General features: G+C 45.5%; 1 protein-coding gene across 1 annotated transcript in view; it reads right to left on the bottom strand.

Annotated features, from left to right (window-relative positions):
* Positions 1–12492: 12492 nt before the first annotated feature.
* ptprja (protein tyrosine phosphatase receptor type Ja) overlaps positions 12493–24570 on the bottom strand; it is a 192527-nt gene continuing 180449 nt past the window's right edge. The window contains exon 33 of the mRNA XM_068046060.1: positions 12493–16726. Within this exon, the coding sequence (XP_067902161.1) occupies positions 16571–16726 (156 nt within the window). The 3' untranslated portion in view covers positions 12493–16570. The remainder of the gene's footprint in view (positions 16727–24570) is intronic.

The raw sequence follows: 24570 nt of genomic DNA, 5'->3' as shown, positions 1-24570 counted from the left end.
TTCTTTGTTCATAGCAGTTAACCTAGAATGCTAGTCTCTCCACCTTCAATGTCTGGTAATCAAAAGTCCATTGTGGATTAAATTGTAACAGGGAGTGGCCCCTTTGTCCTTTCCAAGCACTGTCTGTTACTATGCAAATGTCTTTCCAGTCAGGGGCTTGGCAACCTCTTGTAATAGGCTTTCTTTTCTTCCCAGCAACAATTATAAAATTTAATGTCCATGTGGCAAAATATCTGAGCCCCATTCCTGGTAGGTGGGGGCCTGTATGAGATTAGGACATTAAAAATCCTGTCTCTTTCAATTTTTCAAAGACAAGAATTCTTCATGTCATAGGATCATAGGATTGATTATAGGATCATAGGAAATAGGAGCAGCAATAGGCCATTCAGACTGTCGGGCCTGCTCAGCCATTCATGGCTGATCATCTACCTCTTTTCCCTACTATCCCCATATCCCTTGATGTCCTTAGTATTCAGTAATCTATTGATTTCTATCTTGAACATGCTCAATGATTGAGATTCCACAGCCATCTGGGTTTGAGAATTCCACAAATTCACCAGCCATTGAGTAAAGAAGTTCCTCCTCATCTCAGTATTAAATGGCCTGCCCCTTATTCTGATACTATGCTCCCCCATTCTAGATTCACCAGTTAGGGGAAATATCCTATCTACATTCACCCTGTCACGCCTTGTAAGAATTTTGTAAGTTTCAATGAGACCACCTCTCATTCTTCGAAACTCTAGACAATACAGGCCCAATTTTCTCAATCTCTCCTCATAAAACAATCCTGCCATTCCAGGGATTAATCTGGTGAATCTCTGTTGCATTCCCTCAATGGCAAGTATATCCTTCCTTAGATAAGGAGACCAAAACTGTACACAATACTCCAGGTTCGGTCTCACCAAGGCTCTATACAATTACAGCAAGACTTCTTTACTCCTGTACTCAAATCCCCTTATGATGATGGCCAACATACCATTTGCCTTCTTAATTGCTTGTTGCACCTGCATACTAGCTTTTAGTGACTCATGAACAAGGACACCCAGGTCTTTTTGGACATCAACACTTCCCAACCTCTCACCATTTAAGAAAAACTCTGCCTTTCTGTTTTTTTTCAACCAAAGTGGATCACTTCACACTTATTTATATTATATTCCATCTGCCATGTTCTTGCCCATTCATTCAGCCTGTCCAAATAATATTTCCAATTTTGCTGATGACGCACAATTAGGAGGGAATGTAAATTGTGAGGAGGATGCAAGGAGGCTTCAAGGGGATTTATCCAAATATCCAAATCATTTATATAGATTGTCAATAGCTATGACTCAAGCACTGATCCTTGCGGTACCCCACTAGTAACAGCCTGCCATCCTGAGAATGACGCATTTATTCCTACTCTCTGTTTTCTGTCTGTTAACCAATTCTTAATCCATTGCAGTATATTACTCCCAATCCCATGTGCTCTAATTTTGTTTACTAAGCTCCTGTGTGGGGCCTTATCACAAGCCTTCTGAAAATCCAAATACACCACATCCACTGGTTCTCCTTCATCTATACTACAAGTAACATCCTCAAAAACTCCAACAGGTTTGTCAAACATGATTTCCCTTTCACAAATTCATGTTGACTCTGCCCAATCGTATCATTATTTTCCAAGTGTCCACTCATCTCATCCTTTAGAATAGATTCCAACATTTTCCATACTACTGAGGTCAAACTAACAGGTCTGTAGTTCTCAGTTTTCTCTCTCGCTCCTTTCTTAAATAGTGGGGTTACATTTGCATTGTCATTTTACAGGTCTAAATCATCTCTTACCTCCAAGTGCTCTGCCCTTGGTTATTCTACATCTCAAGATAGATATCTATATGGCCATGGTTTAAACCTGTGTCCCTTTGTCCCATTGCCAAGGTTTAGCTTGAAAAAAAGCAATGACTTGTTTTGTATTGTGCTATCCATGTCCTCGGGATGTCACAAAGTGCTTCATGGCCACTTACTTACTTTGAAGTGTAGTCACTGTTAGTATGTAGCCAAACACAACTACCAATTTGGTATCTGAAGCATCAAAACCAAACGATCCCGGTTTTATTTTCAGTCTATACTGCGTTATCCAGCTATAGAATCTTCACAGCAGTTTTATAAAAAAGCAAAACACTAAGACTCTGTCATGTGAAAACAAGAATCTACATGGGCTTTGAAACAAGGCGTAACTATGAATAACATTTCTTCCCCAGTATTAGAGAAAAAAAATACAAGGCAGCCAGAGTAAAACATTAGAACAGGAGGACAGGTGTGGCCCTGTTCTTTATACAAATGCATGGAATATAAGGAACAATTTGAATGAATTGCAGCTGTAAATTCAACTTGGAGGGTATGACATGAGGTATGGCTGCAAGATGGGGGTCAGGACTGGAAACTAAACATACCAGGTTATAAGGTCTACTCAAAGGATAAGGAAAATGATAGAGGGGAAGAGTAGCCTTAGTGAAGGATAAAATCACTTCAATGATAAAAGAGGATATAATGAGAAGTAAGCAAGTAGTGGAGACTTTATGGGCAGAACTAAGAAATAAAAAGGATTTAAGACTATTGTGGGAGTTGTGTATAGGCCCACTGGTAGATTGAATAAATGCAGAGATGAGATAAGCATGTAAAAAAGGCAGAGTGATTTTAATGGGGAATTTTAACTTTCAGATAGATTGAGATAAGCAGACTAGCATGTCAGAAGGTAGTGAATTTTTTGAGCGTGTTTGGGATAGTTTTCTGAGCAAGATGTTCAAGGATCAACAAGGCGGCATGTCATATTAAAATGAGTAATGAGCTAGGTTTAATTAACAGCCTATTGGTGCATGAACAATCATCTAACAGTGATCATAATATGATTAAGTTCAACAAAGGGAGGTATTTTATGAGTGGTGCGGCGTTTCCGATGGCGGAACCGGAAGTTGGCAGCACTTCCGCCCTTTTACGCGGTAAATGTAAATTAAAGGTCCGGTGATAGGCTGGGGGAGACACGTGCGATCATGCGGCAGGGACGGACTTTCATTTGTGGAACCCACCATCATTCTTTAAAGCACCATGAACAACATGGCTATAAATCATTTGGCGTTGCAAGCCTGAAGGATCAGCAGCCTTAGTGTTTTTGATACGTCTGCTAATAAACCCATTAAAATAGCTGATCATTTATTTCCTGGTTCTTCCTTCGTGTTTTCTCTCACCCCAGCACCAACTCACCCTCATATTTTTGTTTTTGTTCCGGCAACACCCATAACTATGCAAGGTAACAAGGACTACCCACCCCCAAGGTTCACTGATACCTCTCTGCAGGTTCTCACCCAGGCCGTCTGGGATGGGCGGGAGGTCCTTTTCCCTGCAGGTGGTCTCAGAAGACCATCCTGCTTGACCAAGGCAGCCTGGATGGAGATGATGGAGGAGGTCTCAAACCTTAAGGTAATGCACCGGACCTGGGCGCAGTGTTGGAAATGCATCAAATCAGATTCTCCAAGACTATGGGAGAGCTTGCCAACTCCGATGGGGAGGGAGGAGCCTCAGAGGGTCCATCGGCACCTCATACTCCTGAACCCTCCACCAGATCAGATACTCGCACTTTGGTGGGTTTGCACTTGGGTTTATATCAGGCACACAACCTGGTGAGCACAGTACATACGCACCTGAGCAGCTGACAGAGGCTGTGATAGCCCATGCTGAGACCCGGCCCATGCTATGCACTGGTTCATGTGCCCCTGATGTCAGCAGCATCACAGGAAATGCTACAACTCATGGTTCACTAGTGTCCTTTAGGGAAGGAAATCTGCGTCCTTACCTGGTCTGGCCTACATCTGACTCCAGACCCACAGCAATGTGGTTCACACTTAAATGCCCTCTGAAATGGCCTGGCAGTCGTATCAAACCGCTACAAAGTCTAAGAAAAGGAATGAAACCGGATGGACCACCTGGCATCGACCTAGGCACTGGAAATGACAACGGAACACCCAGGCCTGTTGACCCTGCAAAGTCCTCCTTACCAACATCTAGGGACTTGTGCCAAAGTTGGGAGAGCTGTCCCTCAGACTCTTCAAGCCACAGCCTGACATAGTCATACTCACAAAATCATACCTTGCAGACAATGTCCCAGACACCACCATCACCATCTCTGTCTTGTCGCAAGAGATGGTGGCACAGTGGTATACTGGGAGGGAGTTGCCCTGGGAGTCCTCAACATTGACTCCGGACCCCATGAAGTCTCATGGCATCAGGTCAAAGCAAGGAAACCTCCTGTTGATTACTACCTACCACCGCTCCCCCCATCCCCCGCCTTGGCTGATGAATCAGTGCTTCTCCATGTTGAACACCACATGGAGGAAGCACTGAGGGTAGTAGGGGCATAAACTATACTCTGGGTGGGGGACTTCAATGTCCATCACCGAGTGGCTCGGTAGCACCACTATTGACAGAGCTGCCCGAATGGGTCTGCAACAGGTGGTGAGGGAACCAACAAGAGGGAAAAATGTACTTGACTTCAGCCTCACCAATCTACCTGTCGCAGATGCATCTGTCCATGACAGTATTGTGGGAGTGACCACCACACAGTCCTTGTGGAAGTCTTGTCTCCAAATTGAGGGTACCCACCATCGTATTGTGTGGCACTACCACTGTGCTAAATGGGATAGATTTCGAACTAGTCTAGCAATGCAAAACTGGGCATCCATGAGGCACTGGGAGCCATCAACAGCAGCATAATTGTATTCAATTACAATCTGTAGCCTCATGGCCCGGCGTATCCCACACTCTACCATTGCCATCGAGCCAGGAGACCAACCCTGGTTCAATGAAGAGTGCAGGAGGGCATGCCAGGAGCAGCACCGGGCATACCTAAAAATGAGGTGTCAGCCTGGTGAAGCTACAACACAGGACTACTTGCGCACCAAACGGCAGAAGCAGCATGCAATAGACAGGGCTAAGCGATCCCACAACCAACGGATCAGATCTAAGCTCTGCAGTCCTGCCACATCCAGTCGTGAATGATGCTGGACAACTAAACAGGAGGAGGAGGCGCCACAAATATCCCCATCCTCAACGATGGGGAAGCCCAGCACATCAGTGCAAACGACAAGGCTGAAGCATTTGCATCCATCTTCAACCAGAAGTGCCGAGTCGATGATCCATCTCTGCCTCCTCCTGGGGACCCCAGCATCACAGATGCCAGTCTTCATCCAATCCAATTCACTCCATGTGATATCAAGAAATGGCTGAAGGCACTGGATACTGCAAAGGCTGTGGGCCCTGACAATATTCCTGCAATAGTACTGAAGACATGTGCTGTAGAACTAGCTGTGCTCCTAGCCAAGCTGTTCCAGTACAGCTACAACACTGGCAGCTACCTGTCAATGTGGAAAATTGCCCAGGTATGTCCTGTGCACAAAAAGCAGAACAAATCCAACCTGGCCAATGACTGCCCTATCAGTCTACTCTCGATCATCAGGAAAGTGATGGAATGGGTCGTTGACCGTGCTATAAAAGGGCATTTGCTCAGCAATAACTTGCTCAGTGATAACTTGCTCAGTGATGCTCAGTTTGGGCTCTGCCAGGGCCACTCAGCTCCTGACCTCATTACAGCCTTGCTCCAAATATGGACAAAAGAGATGAACTCCAGAGATGAGCTGAGAGTGACTGCCCTTGACTTCAAGGCAGCATTTGACATATGGTATCAAGGGGCTCTAGCAAAACTGGAGTCAATGGGATTCGGGGGAAAACTCTCCACTGGTTGGAGTCATACCTAGCGCAAGGGAAGATGGTTGCGGTTTTTGGAGGTCAATCATCTTAGTCCCAGGACATCACTGCAAGAGTTCCTCAGGGTAGTTTCCTAGACCCAACCATCTTAAGCTGCTTCATCAATGACCTTCCCTCCATCATAAGGTCAGAAGTGGGGATGTTCATTGATGGTTGCACAATGTTCAGCACCATTCGCAACTCCTCAGATACTGAAGCAGCCTGTGCCCAGATGCAGCAAGACCTGAGTAACATCCAGGCGTGGGCTGATGTGGCAAGTAACATTCATGCCACACAAATGCCAGGTAACAAGCATCTCAGACAAGAGAGAATTTATCCATCTCCCCTTGACATTCAATGGCATTACCATGGCTGAATCCCCCACCATCAACATCCTGGGAGGTCACCATTGACCAGAAACTGAACTGGACCAGCCACTTAAATGCTGTGGCTACAAGAGCAGGTCAGAGGCTAGGAATTCTGCAGTGAGTCACTCACCTCCTGATTCCCCAATGTAGGTCCACCATCTACAAGGTACAAGTCAGTAGTGTGATGGAATACTCTCCACTTGCTTGGATGGGTGCAGCTCCAACAACACTCAAGAAGCTCAACACCATCTCGGATAAAGCAGCCCACTTGATTGGCACCTCATCCACCACCTTCAATTCACTCCCTCCACCGTCACTGATGCACAGTCACAGCAGTGTGTACCATCTACAAGATGCACTGCAACAACTCACCAAGGCTCCTTCGACAGCACCTTCCAAACATGCAACCTCTACCACCTAGAATGACAAGGGCAGCAGATGCATGGGAACATCACCACCTGTAAGTTCCTTCCAAGCCACACACCATCCTGACATGGAACAATATCGCCGTTCCTTCACTGTTGCCGGGTCAAAATCCTGGAACTCTGTTCCTAACAGCACTATGGGTGTACCTACACCCCAAGCACTGCAGTGGTTCAAGAAGACAGCTCACCACCACCACCCACAAGGGCAATTAGGGATGGGCAACAAATGCTGGCCTAACCAGCAACACCCACATCCTGCGAACAAATGGAAAAAACACCAGCGAGAGGTCTGGCAACATCTGGCATTGTCTCTGACTGGTGCATGAGTGGCGTCCTCCATTGACAAATTGGTAGCTCTAATGGAGAGCCACATCCATTGGAGCACTCAATGTCTGCAGGACATTCGTGCAGACCTGCATTCCCTCATCTTGACCATGGGTGCAAGGCAGCAGTTCCAAGGCGAGGAGGGGACAGGGGACCTGGAATCACCACCCAGTCCTCTGCACTCTCAGGTCAGCTGGGAGGCAGAGATCTGCCATGCTAGGCTGGAGGACCGGCTGCCTCCAGCAGCTGGGGGCCCCTCTCAGGGTGCTGTTGGTTCAGCCAGCTGCTCCTCTGTCACAGGATCACCAGATCCTCTTTCATCCCTGCTTACAGAGAGTGGTACTGCTTCTGTGCAGGAGGCTCTCAGCAAGCCGGGGCCCTCCAGGCCTAAGGCATCCAGAGAATGGCCAAGGTCATTTCTAGCCAAGGGCAGCAAGGTCAGCAGCCTGTCTCTACCTCAGCTGACCACACAGGGGGAGCACCTTGTAGGAGTTCACATATGAAAATGAAGAGTGCACATAGAATCATGGGATTATCATGAGTAAGTGTGTCTTTCACATACAAAGGGAAGGGTCTAGTGTGAATGTTAATAAATCGTTGCAGTTAAACATAGACTACCCCCCTTTCTCTTCCGTCAAGCCTTTGGCCTTTGGTTGCAGCCCAGCCTCTGTGAAGAGGCTGGAAGGTATACAACATGCTGCAAGGGGTCAGCTCTGGCTCCTGACCAGCTCTGTCCTGCACAAATGTTCAATAAGCCAGTGCATCCTTAAGGAAGGAAGGCACCAACATGGCTGCATAAAAGTAGGTTTTTATTGGTCAGCCTACACCTGGCAGTAAGGATCAAAGGAAACAAAAATGCATTAGTGCATCGTGAGCTTCCCTGCACATGCCTCATGGTCACTCTCCTGTTTTCCCTGGGGTCCTTCATCTGGCATGGCTTGCCCATCTTCCGCCTCTGATTCTTCATTGTCTGAGGAGGCAGTCCACTCCTCACTTTTCTCATTGCTCATCGGCTCTCTTCTCTGCAGGGCCAGATTGTGCACTGCACAGCAGACCATGCCGATATGCGAGACCTGCACCAGAGCATACTGAAGGGCTGAACAAGATCAATCTAAGCAGCTGAATCTCGTCTTGAGCAGACCAATGGCCTGCTCAATGGTAGCTCGCATTGTCTACTGACAGGCATTGTAACTCTCCTCTTCGTCTGTATGTAGGCTCCCCAGAGGTGTCAGTAGCCAAATCCTTAGTGGGTGGGCCTTGTCTCCAAGGGTCCCTCCCTGAAGGCGGGAGGCCAGAAACGTTCTGGCACCAAAATGTAGGCATCGTGACAACTTTCCAGGAAGTGTGTGCACAGCTGCAGAATCTGTTTACGGTGGTCACAGACCAGTTGTACATTGAAGATGTCAAAGCTCTTCCTGCTGATGAAGGCCACTGGCTGATGTTCAGGAGCTTTGATGGCCACATGGATACAGTTGATGACACCCTGCACCTGGGGGAATCCAGCGATGGCTGCGAACCCAATGGCCCTCTCAGCCTGAGAATTGGGATTGGTGTGGAAGCGCACATAGTCACCAGCCCTCTTGAAAAGGGCATTGGTGACCTCCTTGATGCACCGATGGGCTACTGACTGAGAGCTCACACATAGCCACAGTAGATCCCTGGAATTATCCAGAGGCATGGACGTTCAGGCCACTGGCACTGGATTCCCACCAAGTCCCCTGGGGCACTGATCATCCTGCATCATGACCACCTCCCTGGAAAGGCGGAATTTTCATTGGCACTGCCTCTTGGACATCTGCAGGTAGCTGAGCCTCCACCTGTAGACCCTCTCTGGAGGGTAGCTCCTTTTGCGTGGGGCAGCTCCCTCTCTCTCTCTTCTGTGCCCTTCACCATCTGGAGGTTGATGCTGACCACCTGGCTTACAAGTTGCTGCAGTGCCACTGCAGGTGCCTGGCCCTCCCTCTATCCTTCCTGCTCTGCTGCATCTCATCTTCAATGGGACCCCCCCAAAGTCTGGATGACTGAGGCCTATGCTGGGTGGCCCCCTCCCAGAAAGCAATTCCTTCCCTGCCAGTGCCCCCCCACCCCCCCTTCTAGCCCCCACTTGTGAACCTTGCTCAGGTGTTACTTGCCCATTGTTCCCCTTGCAATGGCCCCCCCCACAGTTCAAACAAACTTCCTCTCACTCAATGTGCCATACCATCTGTTCCTGACAGGTGGGAGGTGGTGTGGGTGACTTCCACTTTTCATCTCTCAACTGACTTCAGATGGGGACTAAAACACTATTGTTAATGTTTTAAGGGTCAAATAAATAGACTAACGCCAGGTTTTTGTGTATTTTACACAATAACTGAAAAATGTTCACAACCTCACACATTCTCACACACACAGACACAAGAAAAGATAGAGTTCAATTGTGGTAAAATAGTTTGTTTTCAAAGTTTTTTGGGAGGAAATCTTTCAATGGTGCAAGTTTTTTGTCTTGAAAAGGATGAAGTATTGCAGGCTCGTTGTGGTTAAGCCTTAATCCGAAGTCAATGGTGGAAATCCTAGTTCACTTTTACAGGTGGGGGAGTTCCAAAGTCACCTTGCAATTTCTCTGCTGCAGTAGTTAGAAAATGCTGTCAGTCCTGCTTAGCTGAAACGGATTCACAGCTGTTCTGGCTGGAAAAAACCTTCTCTGGCTGTTCTGCTTCTCTCTCTCTCCAGAGAAATACCTTTAAGGTAGCAACTTGTCAAGTTGGGATATCAGTCAGGTGACTAAGGGCTCTTCTCCCCTGGAGCAATTCATACAATGTTCCAGGACATGGGAACCATTGTTACATGATGGGTTTGGAATGTGATCCATTTTGATAAATAGGTGCTACTTCACATCTATTACTATGGCCTTGGCTTTGGAGTCAGTTGGTCTGCAAAAGTCTTTGTTAGCTCCATTCCTGCAGATATGAGTTATCAGCATGGAATGAGCTATTTTCCATTTCAATGTTTTTTTTCTCAAAGCTAATTCAGATGTAGATAACGTGTTTCATTTTCAACAGATGTGTTTATTGACAATACAGGAGGGATCACCTGACCTCGACTCCATTTTATCTGTGGCACAAATGTGGCCATTATCTTGTGGTTCAGTTCAACAGTTGGCTTTTATTTCATAATTCCTCCAGTCCATTTCATATTTCATCACTGTTCCTTCTGGGAGCATGACACCTCCTTTCGTCACCCTGCCTTCCCCATGGCCTCCCCTCACAGGCAGCCGTGCTCTCTCGTCTCCATAGCGCCTCCTTGAAAGAGGCAAGCCTCTGAAGCCCTGTGAAACCTGTGCGCCATTTGAAAAATCCAATCCAGTCCATAAAATCACATTCAATTGGCCTCAAAAGTATCGTAATTACCTCCCAATGCCAGACCTTCGTCCTCTATATTTGCTGCCATCAACAAAATCGGGATGGAATGCCATGATGTCAGACTTCCTGGCTGACATGTCGCATCTTGATTTTATGACCCCACTATGCCTCTGTTCCTGTCCACGTCGTTCCCTTAAAATTCAGCCCACTGACTGGGTCTCCCATTAACAACTGTATGTCTATAGCTGGTCTCAGCTGGAATGGCACCAGAGGGTGCTACACCTGACCTCAGCTCCTTGGGCTAGAGAATGGGAAACTGAGCAAGGGACCTCCATTGCTAATCCTATTCAGCAACCCTGTGGATCACAGTGCTGTTTGGAAAGGAGTTGCAGGTTTTTGACCCAGCGACAGTGAAGAAACAGCGATATAGTTCCAAGTCAGGATATGGTGTAGCTTGGAGGGGAACTTGCAGGTGTTGTTGTTCCCATGCATCTGCTGCCCTTGTCCTTCTAGATGGTGGAGGTTGCTGTTTTAGCAGGTGCTGTCGAAGGAAGCTTGGCAAGTTTCTGCAGTGCATCTTGTATATGTACACATTACTACCACTGTGTAATTGTGGCGAAGGGAGTGAATGTCAAGTGGGCTGCTTTGTCCTGGATGATGTCAAGCTACTCGAGTGTTGTCGGAGCTGCACTCATCCACGCAAGTGGCGGGTATTCTATCACACTCCTGACTTGTGCCTTGTAGATGGTGGACGGGCTTTGGGGAGTCAGGAGGTGAGTTACTCACTGCCGAAATCCCAGCTTCTGACCTGCTTTTGTAGCCACAGTATTTATATGGCTGATCCAGTTAAGTTTCTGGTCAATGGCAACCTTCAGGAAGTTGATGATGGGGAATTCAGTGATGGTAATGCTGTTGAATGTCAACAGGAGATGGCTATATTCTCTCTTGTTGGAACTGGCACTTGCGTGGCATGAATGTTACTTGCCACTTCTCAGCCAAAGCCTGAATGTTGTCTAGGTCTTGCTGCATGTGGACACCGATTGCTTCAGTATCTGCGGAGTTGCAAATGGTAGTGAGCATTGTGCAATCATCAGTGAATATCCTCACTTCTGATCTTATGATATAGGGAAGCTCATTGATAAAGTAGCTGAAGATAGTTGGACCTAGGACACTACCCTGAGGAACTCCTGCAGCGATGTCCTGGGGCTTAGATATTTGGTCTCCCACAATCACAACAATCTTCCTTTGTGCTCAGCATGATTCCAACCAGTGGAGAGCTCCCCCCCCCCACCACCCCCAATTCCCATTGACTTTAATTTTGTGAGGGCTCCTTGATGCCGCACTTGGTCAAAAGCTGCCTTGACATTAAGGGCAGTCACTCTCGTCTCACCTCTTAAATTCAGCTCTTTTGTCCATGTTTGGACCAAGGCTGTAATGAGGTCTGGAGCTGAATGGCCCTGGCTGAAACCAAACTGAACGCCAGTGAACAGGTTATTGCTGCGTAAATACCGCATGATAGCACTGTTGATGACACCTTCCATCACTTTGCTGATGACGGAGAGTCGCCTGATGGGGCGATAATTGGCTGGATGGATATGTCCTGCTTTTTGTGGATGGAATCTACCGGGACAATTTTCCACATTGTCAGGTAGATGCCAGTACTATAGCTGTTCTGGACCTGCACGGCTAGCCCTGGAACACAAGTCTTCAGTACTGCAGCCAGGATATGGTCAGAGCCCATAGCCTTTGCTGTATGCAGCGCCTTCAGCCATTTCTTGATAGCACATGGAGTGCATCAAATTGGCTGAATACTGGCATTTGTGATTCTGGGGACCTCAGGAGGAGGCCAAGATGGATCATGCACTTGGCACTTCTAGCTGAAGATGGTTGTAAATGCTTCAGCCTTGTCTTTTGCACTGATGTGCTGGGCACCCCCATCATTGAGTGTGGCAGATGTTTATGGAGCCTCCTCCTACAGTTTGTTGTTTAATTTTCCACCACCATTGAAGACTGGATGTGACAGCGCTGCAGAGAGTGACGAGAGTAAAGTTTCATCTATAGTGGCCATCAAACACTCCAAGGTCAGATACAACATGAGTTAGATGCAGGGTAGAATTCCCTGTAGGTTGCCCCGAACCCCGAAAAATGTGTGCATGATTGCAACATTTCCAAACTAGAACTTCTGAAATCATTCCAGTACTGGTCATTCAATCCTTGCTCTTACTTCCAAAGACGAGGCCAAAGGGTAAAAAGATCATTTTTAATGGTAACTTTTATCCTTGTACATTACTTAGAAAATAAGATTTATACATCATTAAATTGTAACACAGAAAGCTCAAAATAGAGGATCACTGATTGATTTAGGAGCTATATCAGGTAATCACATTAATGCAATCCCTACCATTGCCGCCAGTGTAAAGAATCATACAAAACCACAGAAAAATATAATTCCACATCTGATAAAATTACCAGTCCCTTTCTATGAATAGAAGTGAACAGATGGGATAAAATGATTTCTCCCAAAGATGCATCCAGTGCATTTGCTACATATTATCCAATATATATACATCTAGTTTAAAGTTAAACTATCTAGTACAATGATTGATAGAAAGTGCTGTTGCATATGGCTTCTTCCTCCCTCACCATGTCTTTCACATCTACCATATCTCCACAGTGCTGCTGCTTATGAATTTTTGACATTGTGCTCTATTCCTACAGCCCCTTCCACTTTTACTGCTCTTCATCTGTAACGGAATTACGAAAATGCCAACTGACAGCGGACAGATTTTTTCTGCATGTAAATCAGAAAACTAGACAAAGTCAGATTAGGGCTCAAGTTCTGCGGATGTTATGCAAATGCAAACATCATTAAAAGAACTCTTAAACATCTTTTCTTTTTGTTCTCCCGCAACAAATCATCTCAAATTTGTCCCCTCCCAATGCTACTTCTATCAGCTGTCAGGAAAACAGCAGGTACCTCGGTGTATTTTCAGTTCCTTCTTCCTTAAGATGGTGGAATCTGCTACTTCAAAGTCTGCCCTCCAGAGGCTCAGAAGAGGACCAGCAGGATGACACTGAAGAGAAATGACAACTGAGGGTAGGATTCAAGTCATAAATAAGGCAGATGTAATGAATCCCTGCTGCAGACGTGTGAAAATTATCTAAGGAGACCTATGTGTATCACTCAGTGCAGGACACAGCCGAACTGAATTGGAAAGACCCAATCTGTGATGAGCTACTAATCTCAGCCAGAAAGCAGTTAGGACTTCATCACAGCTAGGTTGGGGGGTGGGGGTTGGTGGTGCGGGGGTGAAGAAATAAAATCTATCCTAAGTTTCCTGCTCCAGTGACTCCTGCTGGAAAGTGCATATGTGGACAGGAGATGAGGGCAGAATCTGGCTTGACTGTCATGACTATTTAGGTGAGGTTCCTGAGCGCTGCGAGTGCTTGTGGATCTGCTAGAATCAGCACCATCAGGAGACAAACCTGGGAGAAAACAAAATGTCTACAGTGTCAACATTCTAACCTTCAGTTCAAACACCGTGCATAGTACAGTGCTTATATTGTCAGTACCGCAGAGCAGTGCCACATGCTGCAAGCTGACATCAGGACCCACTGCAAGTTATGCACTGAAAAAAATAAATTATAAAAATTACAATTTCTATTCATTGATTCAGAAGATAAACAGTGAATAAACATTTGTCCCTTTGCATTTGATTCCAAAATGTTCAATAGGGTGGTGGGGGTGGGGGTTGCATGGGTGGGGGGGGGGGGGGGGGGGAGGGGATGCAGGAGGCAACACATGAGCATGCAAGACACATAGTTGCATCAGCCGACTTAGACACAAATCTCCTCTGTGAAGCAACTCATGAATACCTGTCCCATACATCGTAAAGAGGTGGCTGACTGGAATCAGTAGGATGCACACACAAACCAGCTAAAGTGCATAGTATACAAAAAAATCAAGTAGCCGCAGTAGTCAAGGGTCAAGACATTCCACAGGAGAGTATTAATACAGTATCATGTTATATTTGGACATTTGCAGTTTAAAAATTGTTTGTAACTACTTGATTTGATCAGCGTTCCAACCTCCCTCAACTGGATTTGGACCAGATTTGCACATGGAGGGAGAGCCTGACAGTGAGAATTAGTCCTAGGAGCAAACAGCTCTTGTACATAGTCAGATCTAGTTGGGCCTCACCATCTTGTCTCATCACTTTCATCATTTCTCTGCAAGTAGGTAAGAATGTAAAGCAAATTACCCCATGACCATTAATAACTCACCCCTTCTCAGTTTTAAATGACATATGAAAAGTTCACTAAGTATGCATCAGTTTGTAATGTCTTGAATGGAAATTGAATCAGGCTAGCACTAACTGCTAATATCAAACACAATTCACTCACACTCCATAAACTGATGTACAAGTGAGTCAGCTCCAATTTGTTTCCAAATGCATTATAGATATTGATTGTTCCAGCTTCTTTAGGTTGCAATTTGGCATGGTTTTACTGCTCAGTCCTTTTCTACATAAAATTTCAGGCCTAGCTTTGAGTTTCTCAATTATTCCACCTTCCCAAAAAAGGTTAAACAGCTCACCATTTCCAGACATGACAAGCTCCGTAAGTGGCACTACCCAGGAGAGATTACTCAGTAGCTGAAAATCTGACAGGTAATGGTTTGGAAAGAATGAGTGACAATGGTCAAAAGGTCAACCCCATCCCTGTACAGCATTTTCCAGTGATGTGGTGGCCCTACAAAGCCCTGAATAAAATGTGCTGTTCCATTCAAAGCTCTTTGTAATAACAGCATAAATTTAAAATAAATGCTCCAGGTGTAATGATGTCTTAAATATTGTATGAATTGCAAGTGATAATACTTGGCTGTGGTATGCTGACTTTCCCTTATTCATCCCAATTATGTAGGACTAAAGTCTGACAAATACATAACTGTCCAAATTCAAAATAGATCACATCAGATGCACTGAAATTAGGCTACGATTAAACATGAGGCTGTAAAATACACTGACACTGAGAAGTTCAATCACTTTTACACTGCAAGTTTAAGATTAAATCAAAATTTACATACTCCACTCTTTAAACGTTTAAACAAATGCATATGGAATAGATACTGCTTAAGTATCACAGAGGCCTCACCTCGTCTCAACAGTCACCCCGCAATCACTCAGAGATCTCTCACTATCCTCTCGGCAATGAACTCAGAGATCCAACCACCTCTCACCTCTCAAAGATATATTCTTTAAAAGCTCAATTCAAACATGAATCAGTGTTGAAAATATTAAATTTCATTCAGTTTTTATGCATTACTCTATAGACGTCTGAATGCAGAAGCAACTTTACATTCAGCTAGTCATTCAGCGGGTGCACACACGTGCTGTCTTCTCTGCTGTCGAAACTGCCTCGTGTTGCTGTTTTGTCTATTAACAAGGGTGCAAGGCTCAGAACATTCATCAGTAAAGCCTGGTGTAGTAAAACATACTGGTAGTTTATTCAAACAGTGAGAGAAACACCTCTGTTTGGATAGGTGACTAACTTGCAGGCTGATTGTATATTAATTCTACTGCTGAACTGCATGCTGAATATTAATTCATCACGTAACCTAGAAACACCACATTTAAATAACTACCACACAAGGCATGCTAAGTGATCCAGTCAATGCTGATGATTAGTCAGTTTAGAAAACAGTTTCCCACTTCACTGTATGCCATGGTACTAGATATCTTTGGAGAAATGGCTCCTTTTTGATCTGTGGGCCTGATTTGAATAAAGCAATCATTGTAAAATGTGGCTTTAATGTCTCGGCAGGTTTGGTGAAGACATTTAAGGGATCAACATCACAGCTTGCGCTAGATTCAGGTGAGATCATGCCTCAAATATCACGATTCGGATAATTTAATAAGTTTATATAACTGCCTGTAGGATGGGAATAGTTTTGAGACATTCTGACCAAGACAATCACCATTTCACACACCAACCAGTGTCATCAATAGAAGACCACTTTTAAAGTGAAATCACAAGGAGAATGCATGTGTCAAATATCAGTATGACACCCTTGAAAGGGGCCATATTTGCAATGAATTATGTGCAAGATTCTCAAAGGTTTCAAAGTATTCCTGAAATCATCAGAAGGCATTTCTCAGCCATTGTTCCAGAGAATTTTTATATTTTGAAAAAACAAATCAGCATTAAAAGGACTGAAATTTTAAACATATCTTACCAAATGAATATAATATATATATTCCTCTTAAAATAAAGTACATTTATAATTTACAAAATAAAATTAGTGAAGGGTGCAGTTGAATTTAAAAAGGAGGCTCTGAGGACTTTTCCATTAAAGCGCGTGGCCATTGGCCACCTGAGCAGCTCGGATGGCGGAGGTATTCTCGTAGATGAGAGCAGGTGTGTTTTGATAGATCGCATCGTTGTTTTTCTGTTTGCTTGCTCTGATGTATTCCATTGCGCACTGGTTCAGGAAGACATACTGTGACTGCAGAGAGGAGAGAGAAGTTAATGATGAGAGGCACCAGGACAGCACTGTGTACACGCTGACCTTCAAATTAATACTTATTCCAACAGGGCTTGCTACTCCCGATATCCACCAACTCCACTCCTTAGTGAGACTGAGATCACTAACTCAGTTTGCTCATGGAATGAGACTAACATTGTTACCCAGTCCATCTGCCAAACAAGCAACAGCACCAGTCATCCATCCCTCACTGTTAGATCAACATCACTAACAGCCTATCGCCATTAGTGAGACTAACCATGCCATCCACCCATCTTCCTAAATTGGGACTGACCGTGTCAATCACCCACCACCAATGAGACTCTGTCAAATATGCATATTACCCATGGGCTGGATTTTACCTTAGGTGGATGGGAATTTGCCACCGTGAAAGCTGGTGGCGAACCTGCTTCCGCCTAGCCCGAGGATCCGTCCTGCATTTTATGGGTCCCCGGGCTTTATATGTCCCGATGTGGGACTTCCACCCACTTGAGGGAGGAGGTCCCACCTCAGTGAGCTGTCGGTCAATCAGCGGGCTGGCAGCTCTTAGTCCCAGCAGCGCCGCTGGGAGCGGTGGAACTGCTGGGACTCCAGCCCAGCCGCACCAGGGAGCCAAGAGTGAAGGTAAATTGGGGTTGCCTCATCAGGAGGATCGGTCCTTCCCTGGTGAGGCTGGAGTGGTCGTTTGGGGGTGGGGGAGGGGGGAGTGGGGGCATCTTGGGTCCCGGGGGTTGTTGGGAAGCTGGGACAGCCCTCAAATCGGATGACCTGTGCCTGACTGCCATGCCTCCCCCCACCCCTGGGCACAGAAAGGCCGGCAGCTATCGCTGGGCGGCCTTTCACATCCCCTGCATACCTGCTCGTCATGGGTAAAATACCCATGGAGGCGGGCAGGGGCCCTTAAGTGGCTACTTAACGGCCACTTAAGGGCCTTGATTGGCCTCGGGCGGGCAGGCCGTTTCCTACGCCCCACCCGATGACGTAAACTTGGCTGGAGGCAGAAGCCGGAGCCTCTCGCTCAATTTTACACCACCATCTGACCCGCTGGGGCGGCATAAAATTCTGCCCTATGTCTCAGAGAGCGGCACCTACTCATCTTTGCACAGTAAGACTGAAGTGCAAACACGCTTCCTCCCAATGAGACGAATTGTCCATCAGCAAACTCCAGAGTAGAAACTCCCATCAATCCTGCCACAGAAACCAACAGACCACCCAGAGTGAAACTCAAAGTATTAACTTTTCTTGTATAGAGGGTAAGGAGGGCAGTGGGGACAATGCAAACTGGTGAGACAACAGAAGGAGCAAACAAAACAGCCCAAAGATAAATCAATGATATCAGTAACAAAGAGCTCAAACAAGAAAATTCATGTTTTGAAGGATAGGCATAAATGTTTTTATATAAATGCAAGAAACATGGGGAAATATAGCACTGAATTTAGATACATATATATGAAATTAGCAAGAATATTGATGTTGCTGGCATTTAAGAGACATGGTTGATAGCAGAGAATGGTCAAGAGCTGGAGCTGAGAAGGTATAATGCAGGGATGTCTAACCTTTTCACGTGGGGGGGGGGGGCACATTACAATTTTTGTCTGACATGGGGGGGGGGGGGACAGGTGAGACAATTTCAGAAAGATAAAGGCATTAAAATTGATCTTACTATTAATCAAAACAGCAACAAATGTATACTTTTGCAAACAAACTTTAAATGACTAATTTATTGACTTACTTTCTCATCACTATGTTGGGAACTGATTTATTGAGAAACTTGGCACTTTTTTGCTTGCACAAGAAGTCAATATTTGCCCACACACTTACTGTAGTGATGCAGAGTATTCCAGATAGATGTCATTCTGTCAGGAGTGATCTTGATCACTCTCTCTCCCGCTCTCTGTCCCCCTTTCTCTCTCTCTCTTCCTCTGTCCCTCTCTCTCTGCCCTCTCTGTCCCCCTCTTTCTCTCTCCTCTCTCTCTCTGACAGTTGCAGACAGCAGAATGTTCAGCAGATAGTTGATCATTTAAAAAAAAATCTCAAGTCAGTTTCACAGCTGACAGCTGCTGATATCTGGAACAGCCTTTTCCCAACTTTGGACAGATTCGGGGTTTTCCGGCGGGCTTTGAAAAAACCCCGAATCTCTCAGCTGTGAAACTGACTTTAGATGATTTTTAAAAGCCGGTCTGAAAAAAGAAGCCACTGGAAAATTTCTCATCTCCAGTCACGGGTCCCTGGCAAGGATGAGGAATGGCCCCAGGTACAGCTTGCATCCACGGGCCAGATGGAAACCTTTGGTGGGCTGGATCCTGGCCCGTGGGCTGTATGTTGGACAACCCTGTTATAAAGTGTTTCACGTGGATACAAAGGGAGGTGCATTATTGATAAGGAATGTTATAGCTACTGCAGAAGGTTTTGGATATGGCTGCGTTCACTGACAATGCAATCACGAGGTGGCGCTGCACTGGCACATGCACATATGCAGCCTGTTCCACTAAAACATCACAGTCTGTGACATTCAGGCAGCTTCTAGGACTAAAGATGGCGCTGCTCAAATAATCACACAAAAGGCAACGTAAACCCATGGCTGCACACAATGGCTGGAGACAGCGGGTGGGGGAAGCAGGGAGCAAGTGGCCGGAGAGAGCAGGTGGAGGGAGAAGGAGGAGAGCAGGCGGGGTGGTGGGGGGGGGGGGATGGTGGAGGAGGCGGCGAGCGGTTGGAGGAGAGTGGGGGGGGGGGAAAGGAGGAGGAGGAGAGCGGGGGGGGGGGGGGGGAAGGAGGAGGAGGAGGAGAGCACACCTGCACCCACCAAGGTCTTCGGCTGCTCTCTCCCCACGTAACTCAATGACGTCATTTGCGCATGCGCCAACCAGTCCTAGCAATGCAGAACACCGCTTACGCGCAGACAGCAGGAGCCCATTTGCGCATGTGCGCAGCTTGGCACAGTCTGATGACGTCAGCGGGCAGCTGTGTTGTCAAGAATTACATTGTTTGCATATAGTAGCTGAAGGGGGTGAAGTTGAAACAATATGAATAGAATGGAGTAATGATAAAGCAGCACATTATTAACTATAACTATAAATTATTCATTGACCAAAAGCACAAGATGAGCAGATGGGGAGTACTGTGGGTCAAGAACAAGGGCAATTGAATATTGTAATTTGCTAATAACAGGGGATTTTAATAACAGAGCTTGAACCAACAGATGAGAAATATCCGGAGGATGGAGTGAAAATATCAGCAATGTCATTGAGACAGATTGCTTTGGTGTCTTAACTCAGGAAACAAAGACTGTTTAACAATCATTAGAGCTGGCATCAAGCTGGGAATTAGTGAGCACCTGCGATCAAGTGATCAGTGTATTATTACATTTGCAGATCTCTCGGTGGGAGAGCATTTCGGTGATAGTGATCACAACTCCCTGACCTTTACTAGAGTCATGGAGAGGGATAGGAGCAGACGGGATGGGAAAATATTTAATTGGGGGAGGGGGAATTACAATGCTATTAGGCAGGAACTGGGGAGCTTAAATTGGGAACAGATGTTCTCAGGGAAATGCACGACAGAAATGTGGAGGTTGTTTAGGGAGCACTTGCTGCGACTGCTGGATAGGTTTGTCCCGATGAGGCAAGGAAGGGATGGTAGGGTGAAGGAACCTTGGATGACAAGAGATGTGGAACAGCTAGTCAAGAGGAAGAAGGAAGCTTACTTAAGGTTGAGGAAGCAAGGATCAGACAGGGCTCTAGAGGTTACAAGGTAGCCAGGAAGGAACTGAAGAATGGACTTAGGAGAGCTAGAAGGGGACATGAAAAAGTCTTGGTGGGTAGGATTAAGGAAAATCCCAAGGCATTCTACGCTTATGTGAGGAACAAGAGGATGGCCAGAGTGAGGGTAGGGCCGATCAGGGATAGTGGAGGGAACTTGTGCCTGGAGTCGGAGGAGGTAGGGGAGGTCCTTAATGAATACTTTGCTTCAGTATTCACTAGTGAGAGGGACCTTGTCGTTTGTGAGGACAGCATGAAACAGGCTGATATGCTCGAACAGGTTGATGTTAAGAAGGAGGATGTGCTGGAAATCTTGAAAGACATGAGGATAGATAAGTCTCCGGGGCCAGACGGGATATACCCAAGGTTATTAAGGGAAGCAAGGGAAGAGATTGCCGCGCCTTTGGCGATGATCTTTGTGTCCTCACTGTCCACTGGAGTAGTACCAGATGATTGGAGGGTGGCAAATGTTAATCCCTTGTTCAAGAAAGGGAATAGGGATAACCCTGGGAATTACAGACCGATCAGTCTTACGTCGGTGGTGGGCAAATTATTGGAGAGGATTCTGAGAGACAGGATTTATGATTATTTGGAAAAGCATAGTTTGATTAGAGATAGTCAGCATGGCTTTGTGAAGGGCAGGTCATGCCTCACAAGCCTTATTGAATTCTTTGAGGATGTGACAAAACACATTGATGAAGGAAGAGCAGTGGATGTGGTGTATATGGATTTTAGCAAGGCGTTGGATAAGGTTCCCCATGGTAGGCTCATTCAGAAAGTAAGGAGGCATGGGATACAGGGAAATTTGGCTGTCTGGATACAGATTTGGCTGGCCCATAGAAGACAGAGGGTGGTAGTAGATGGAAAGTATTCAGCCTGGAGCTCGGTGACCAGTGGTGTTCCGCAGGGATCTGTTCTGGGACCTCTGCTCTTTGTGATTTTTATAAATGACTTGGATGAGGAAGTGGAAGGCTGGGTTAGTAAGTTTGCCGATGACACAAAAGTTGCTGGAGTTGTGGATAGTGTGGAGGGCTGTTGTAGGTTGCAACGGGACATTGACAGGATGCAGAGCTGGGCTGAGAAGTGGCAGATGGAGTTCAACCTGGAAAAGTGTGAAGTGATTCATTTTGGAAGGTCGAATTTGAATGCAGAATACAGGCTTAAAGACAGGATTCTTGGCAGTGTGGAGGAACAGAGGGATCTTGGGGTCCACGTCCATAGATCCCTCTAAGTTGCCACCCAAGTTGATAGGGTTGTTCAGAAGGCATATGGGGTGTTGGCTTTCATTAACAGGGGGATTGAGTTTAAGAGCCGCGAGGTTATGCTGCAGCTCTATAAAGCCCTGGTTAGACCACACTTGGAATATTGTGTTCAGTTCTGGTCACCTCATTATAGGAAGGATGTGGAAGCTTTAGAGAGGGTGCAGAGGAGATTTACCAGGATGCTGCCTGGACTGGAGGGCATGCCTTATGAAGAAAGGTTGAGGGAGCTAGGGCTTTTCTCATTGGAGCGAAGAAGGATGAGAGGTGAATTGATAGAGGGGTACAAGATGATGAGAGGCATAGATAGAGTAGATAGCCAGAGACTTTTTCCCAGGGCGGAAAGGGCTATCACCAGGGAGCAAATTTTAAGGTGATTGGAGGAAGGTTTAGGGGAGATGTCAGAGCTAGGTTCTTTACACAGAGAGTGGTGGGTGCGTGGAATGCAGCGGTGGTAGTAGAAGCAGATACATTAGGGACATTTAAGCAACTCTTGGATAGGTACATGGATGATAGTAGAATGAAGGGTATGTAGGTAGTTTGATCTTAGAGTAGGTTAAAGGGTCGGCACAACATCGTGGACCGAAGGGCCTGTACTGTGCTGTACTGTTCTATGTCTATGTCTATGATATTGCTGCCAAAGATAAGGCTAAGATCAGCAATGTGGCAGCACAGGATTGTAGCCTAGCGGTTATGGTATTGGACTAGAAATTAAAGGATAAACAAGAAATTGACAGAGGGAGAAAATAGAATATGAGAGTAAACTAGCAAGGAATTAAAAAAAAAAGACTACAAAAGCCTCTCCATGACGGGCTGCAGAGGAGATTTACCAGAATGGTTCCAGGGATGGGGGATTTTCGTTACAAAGTTAGGCTGGAAAAGCTGGGATTGTTCTCCTTAGAACAAAGAAGGTTGAGGGGAGATTTAATAGAAGTGCACAAGGTTATGAAAGGCTTAGATTAGTTAGACCAGGAAAAACTATCGCGATTAACCAGTGGTTCAAGGACTAAGGGACACAGATTGAGGATTTTGGGCAAGAGATGCAAGGGAAATAGGATGAATAACTTTTTTACGCAGCTGGTGGTAATGACCTGGAACTCCCTGCCCACAAGCGTGGTGGAAGCAGAGACAATCACTGATTTCAAAAGGAAATTAAATGGCTACTTGAAGGAAATAGACTTACAGGACTACAGGGATCGAGCAGGGGAGTGGGACTGACTGGATAGTTGGCATGGACTCGATGAGCCAAATGGCCTCCATCTGTGCCGTAAATGACTATGTATGTAAAAAGGATGAGATTAACAAAAGTAAACGTGGATCTCTTAAGGCCGAGACAGGAGAAATGATAATGGGAATAAGGAAATGACAGAGATGCTTAACAAATATTTTGTATCTCAGTTGTATCAAACCTCTATGAAAAAGTCTAAGAATAAAAGCCAGGCTATATGTAAAAATCTATGCTGAGGGAGTGCCGTACTGTCAGAGGTGACATCTTTTAGATGAGACATTAAATGGAGACCCTGTCTGCCCTCTCCAGTGGGTATAATAGATCCCATGACGCTATTTCAAAGAAGAGCAGGTGAGTTATCCCTGGTGTCCTGGCCTATATTTATCCCTCAATCAACATCACAAGAAACAGATTAATTAGTTATCACATTACTGTTTGTGAGAGCTTGCTGTGCACAAATTGGCTGCCGTGTTTCCTTCATTGCAACAGTGACTGTACTTCATTGGCTATAGAATGCTTTGGGATGTTCTAATATCTTGAAAGGCGCTAAAAAATATCAAGTCTTTCTTTTTTCTTTCTCATTGCAAATGGTATAACTGATTCCGCATGTGGTGAACTGTGCCTAACTCTAAAATGAAGCACTCCAGTCAAATGTACTCACGACATTGCAATGTGGATTTAAAAATGGTGTTTTAAAATATTGGAAGGGTTTCAGTCTCACCTTTAAGACACATGAGAGCTGATTCCCCGAGTAGGCACTTTTGACAAAGTCTGGCATGCATAAGAGTGCTGGTGAGCATATCCTGGGCCCACAATAGTTGAGTCACTACCCATTTAGATTAATGGCTGGAAAATCTGGCACTGTAGGCCCACAATTGCACAACCAGAACCCCTGTAAGCACAGCGCCTGACTGGGAATGTCAGATTGAGGAATCAGCCCAAAGAGTCATCATTAACTTTGATACTGATGAGTTCTACATTTCCATTTTAAGTTGGTGCCGATGGTATCACCAGAGGTGCTGACTGGGAGGAGACACTGTTCTTGATACTAGAGATACAGTCAGTAACACGTCATACTGGCTATGAAGAGTCACCAAATTTGACAATCTGAAGGAACTAGATTAACCAGAGATGTGGTCATAAAAAAAGGGCGCTGACTGGCTGCTCAGTAAACCAGACACTGAGAGGATGCTCAATTAACCCTTTCCTGTGCTATGATCAGTATGTTGGTAATGCCATCTGCACTATTTAAATAACAATAATGACACTGAAAAGGAGCAGAATAAAAGTACATTTAACCAAGTTCTATGAAGCATTAGGGGCCACACAAAAGCAATTAAATGAATATTCCGATTATTTTGTTTTCACGTCAAGCTGTGGATACTAGTAGTTCTTAATACTCTAGCATTTATTCACCAATAAGGCAAAAACATTAAAAGAATTGCCTAAGCCTCGGGACTCCAGCAAGAAAGAAACAGAAACACAAATATAATGGAAGTTCTTGGGTTTTGTAGGCTTGATTACCAGCGCCTGACAGTGAGAAATGGTCATTATGCCATAGTTTGGGATGTCCCGATT

Source organism: Heterodontus francisci, chromosome 14 (genome assembly GCF_036365525.1).
Source record: "Heterodontus francisci isolate sHetFra1 chromosome 14, sHetFra1.hap1, whole genome shotgun sequence".
NCBI lineage: Eukaryota > Metazoa > Chordata > Chondrichthyes > Heterodontiformes > Heterodontidae > Heterodontus > Heterodontus francisci.
This window is presented reverse-complemented; position numbering and strand designations above follow the sequence as displayed.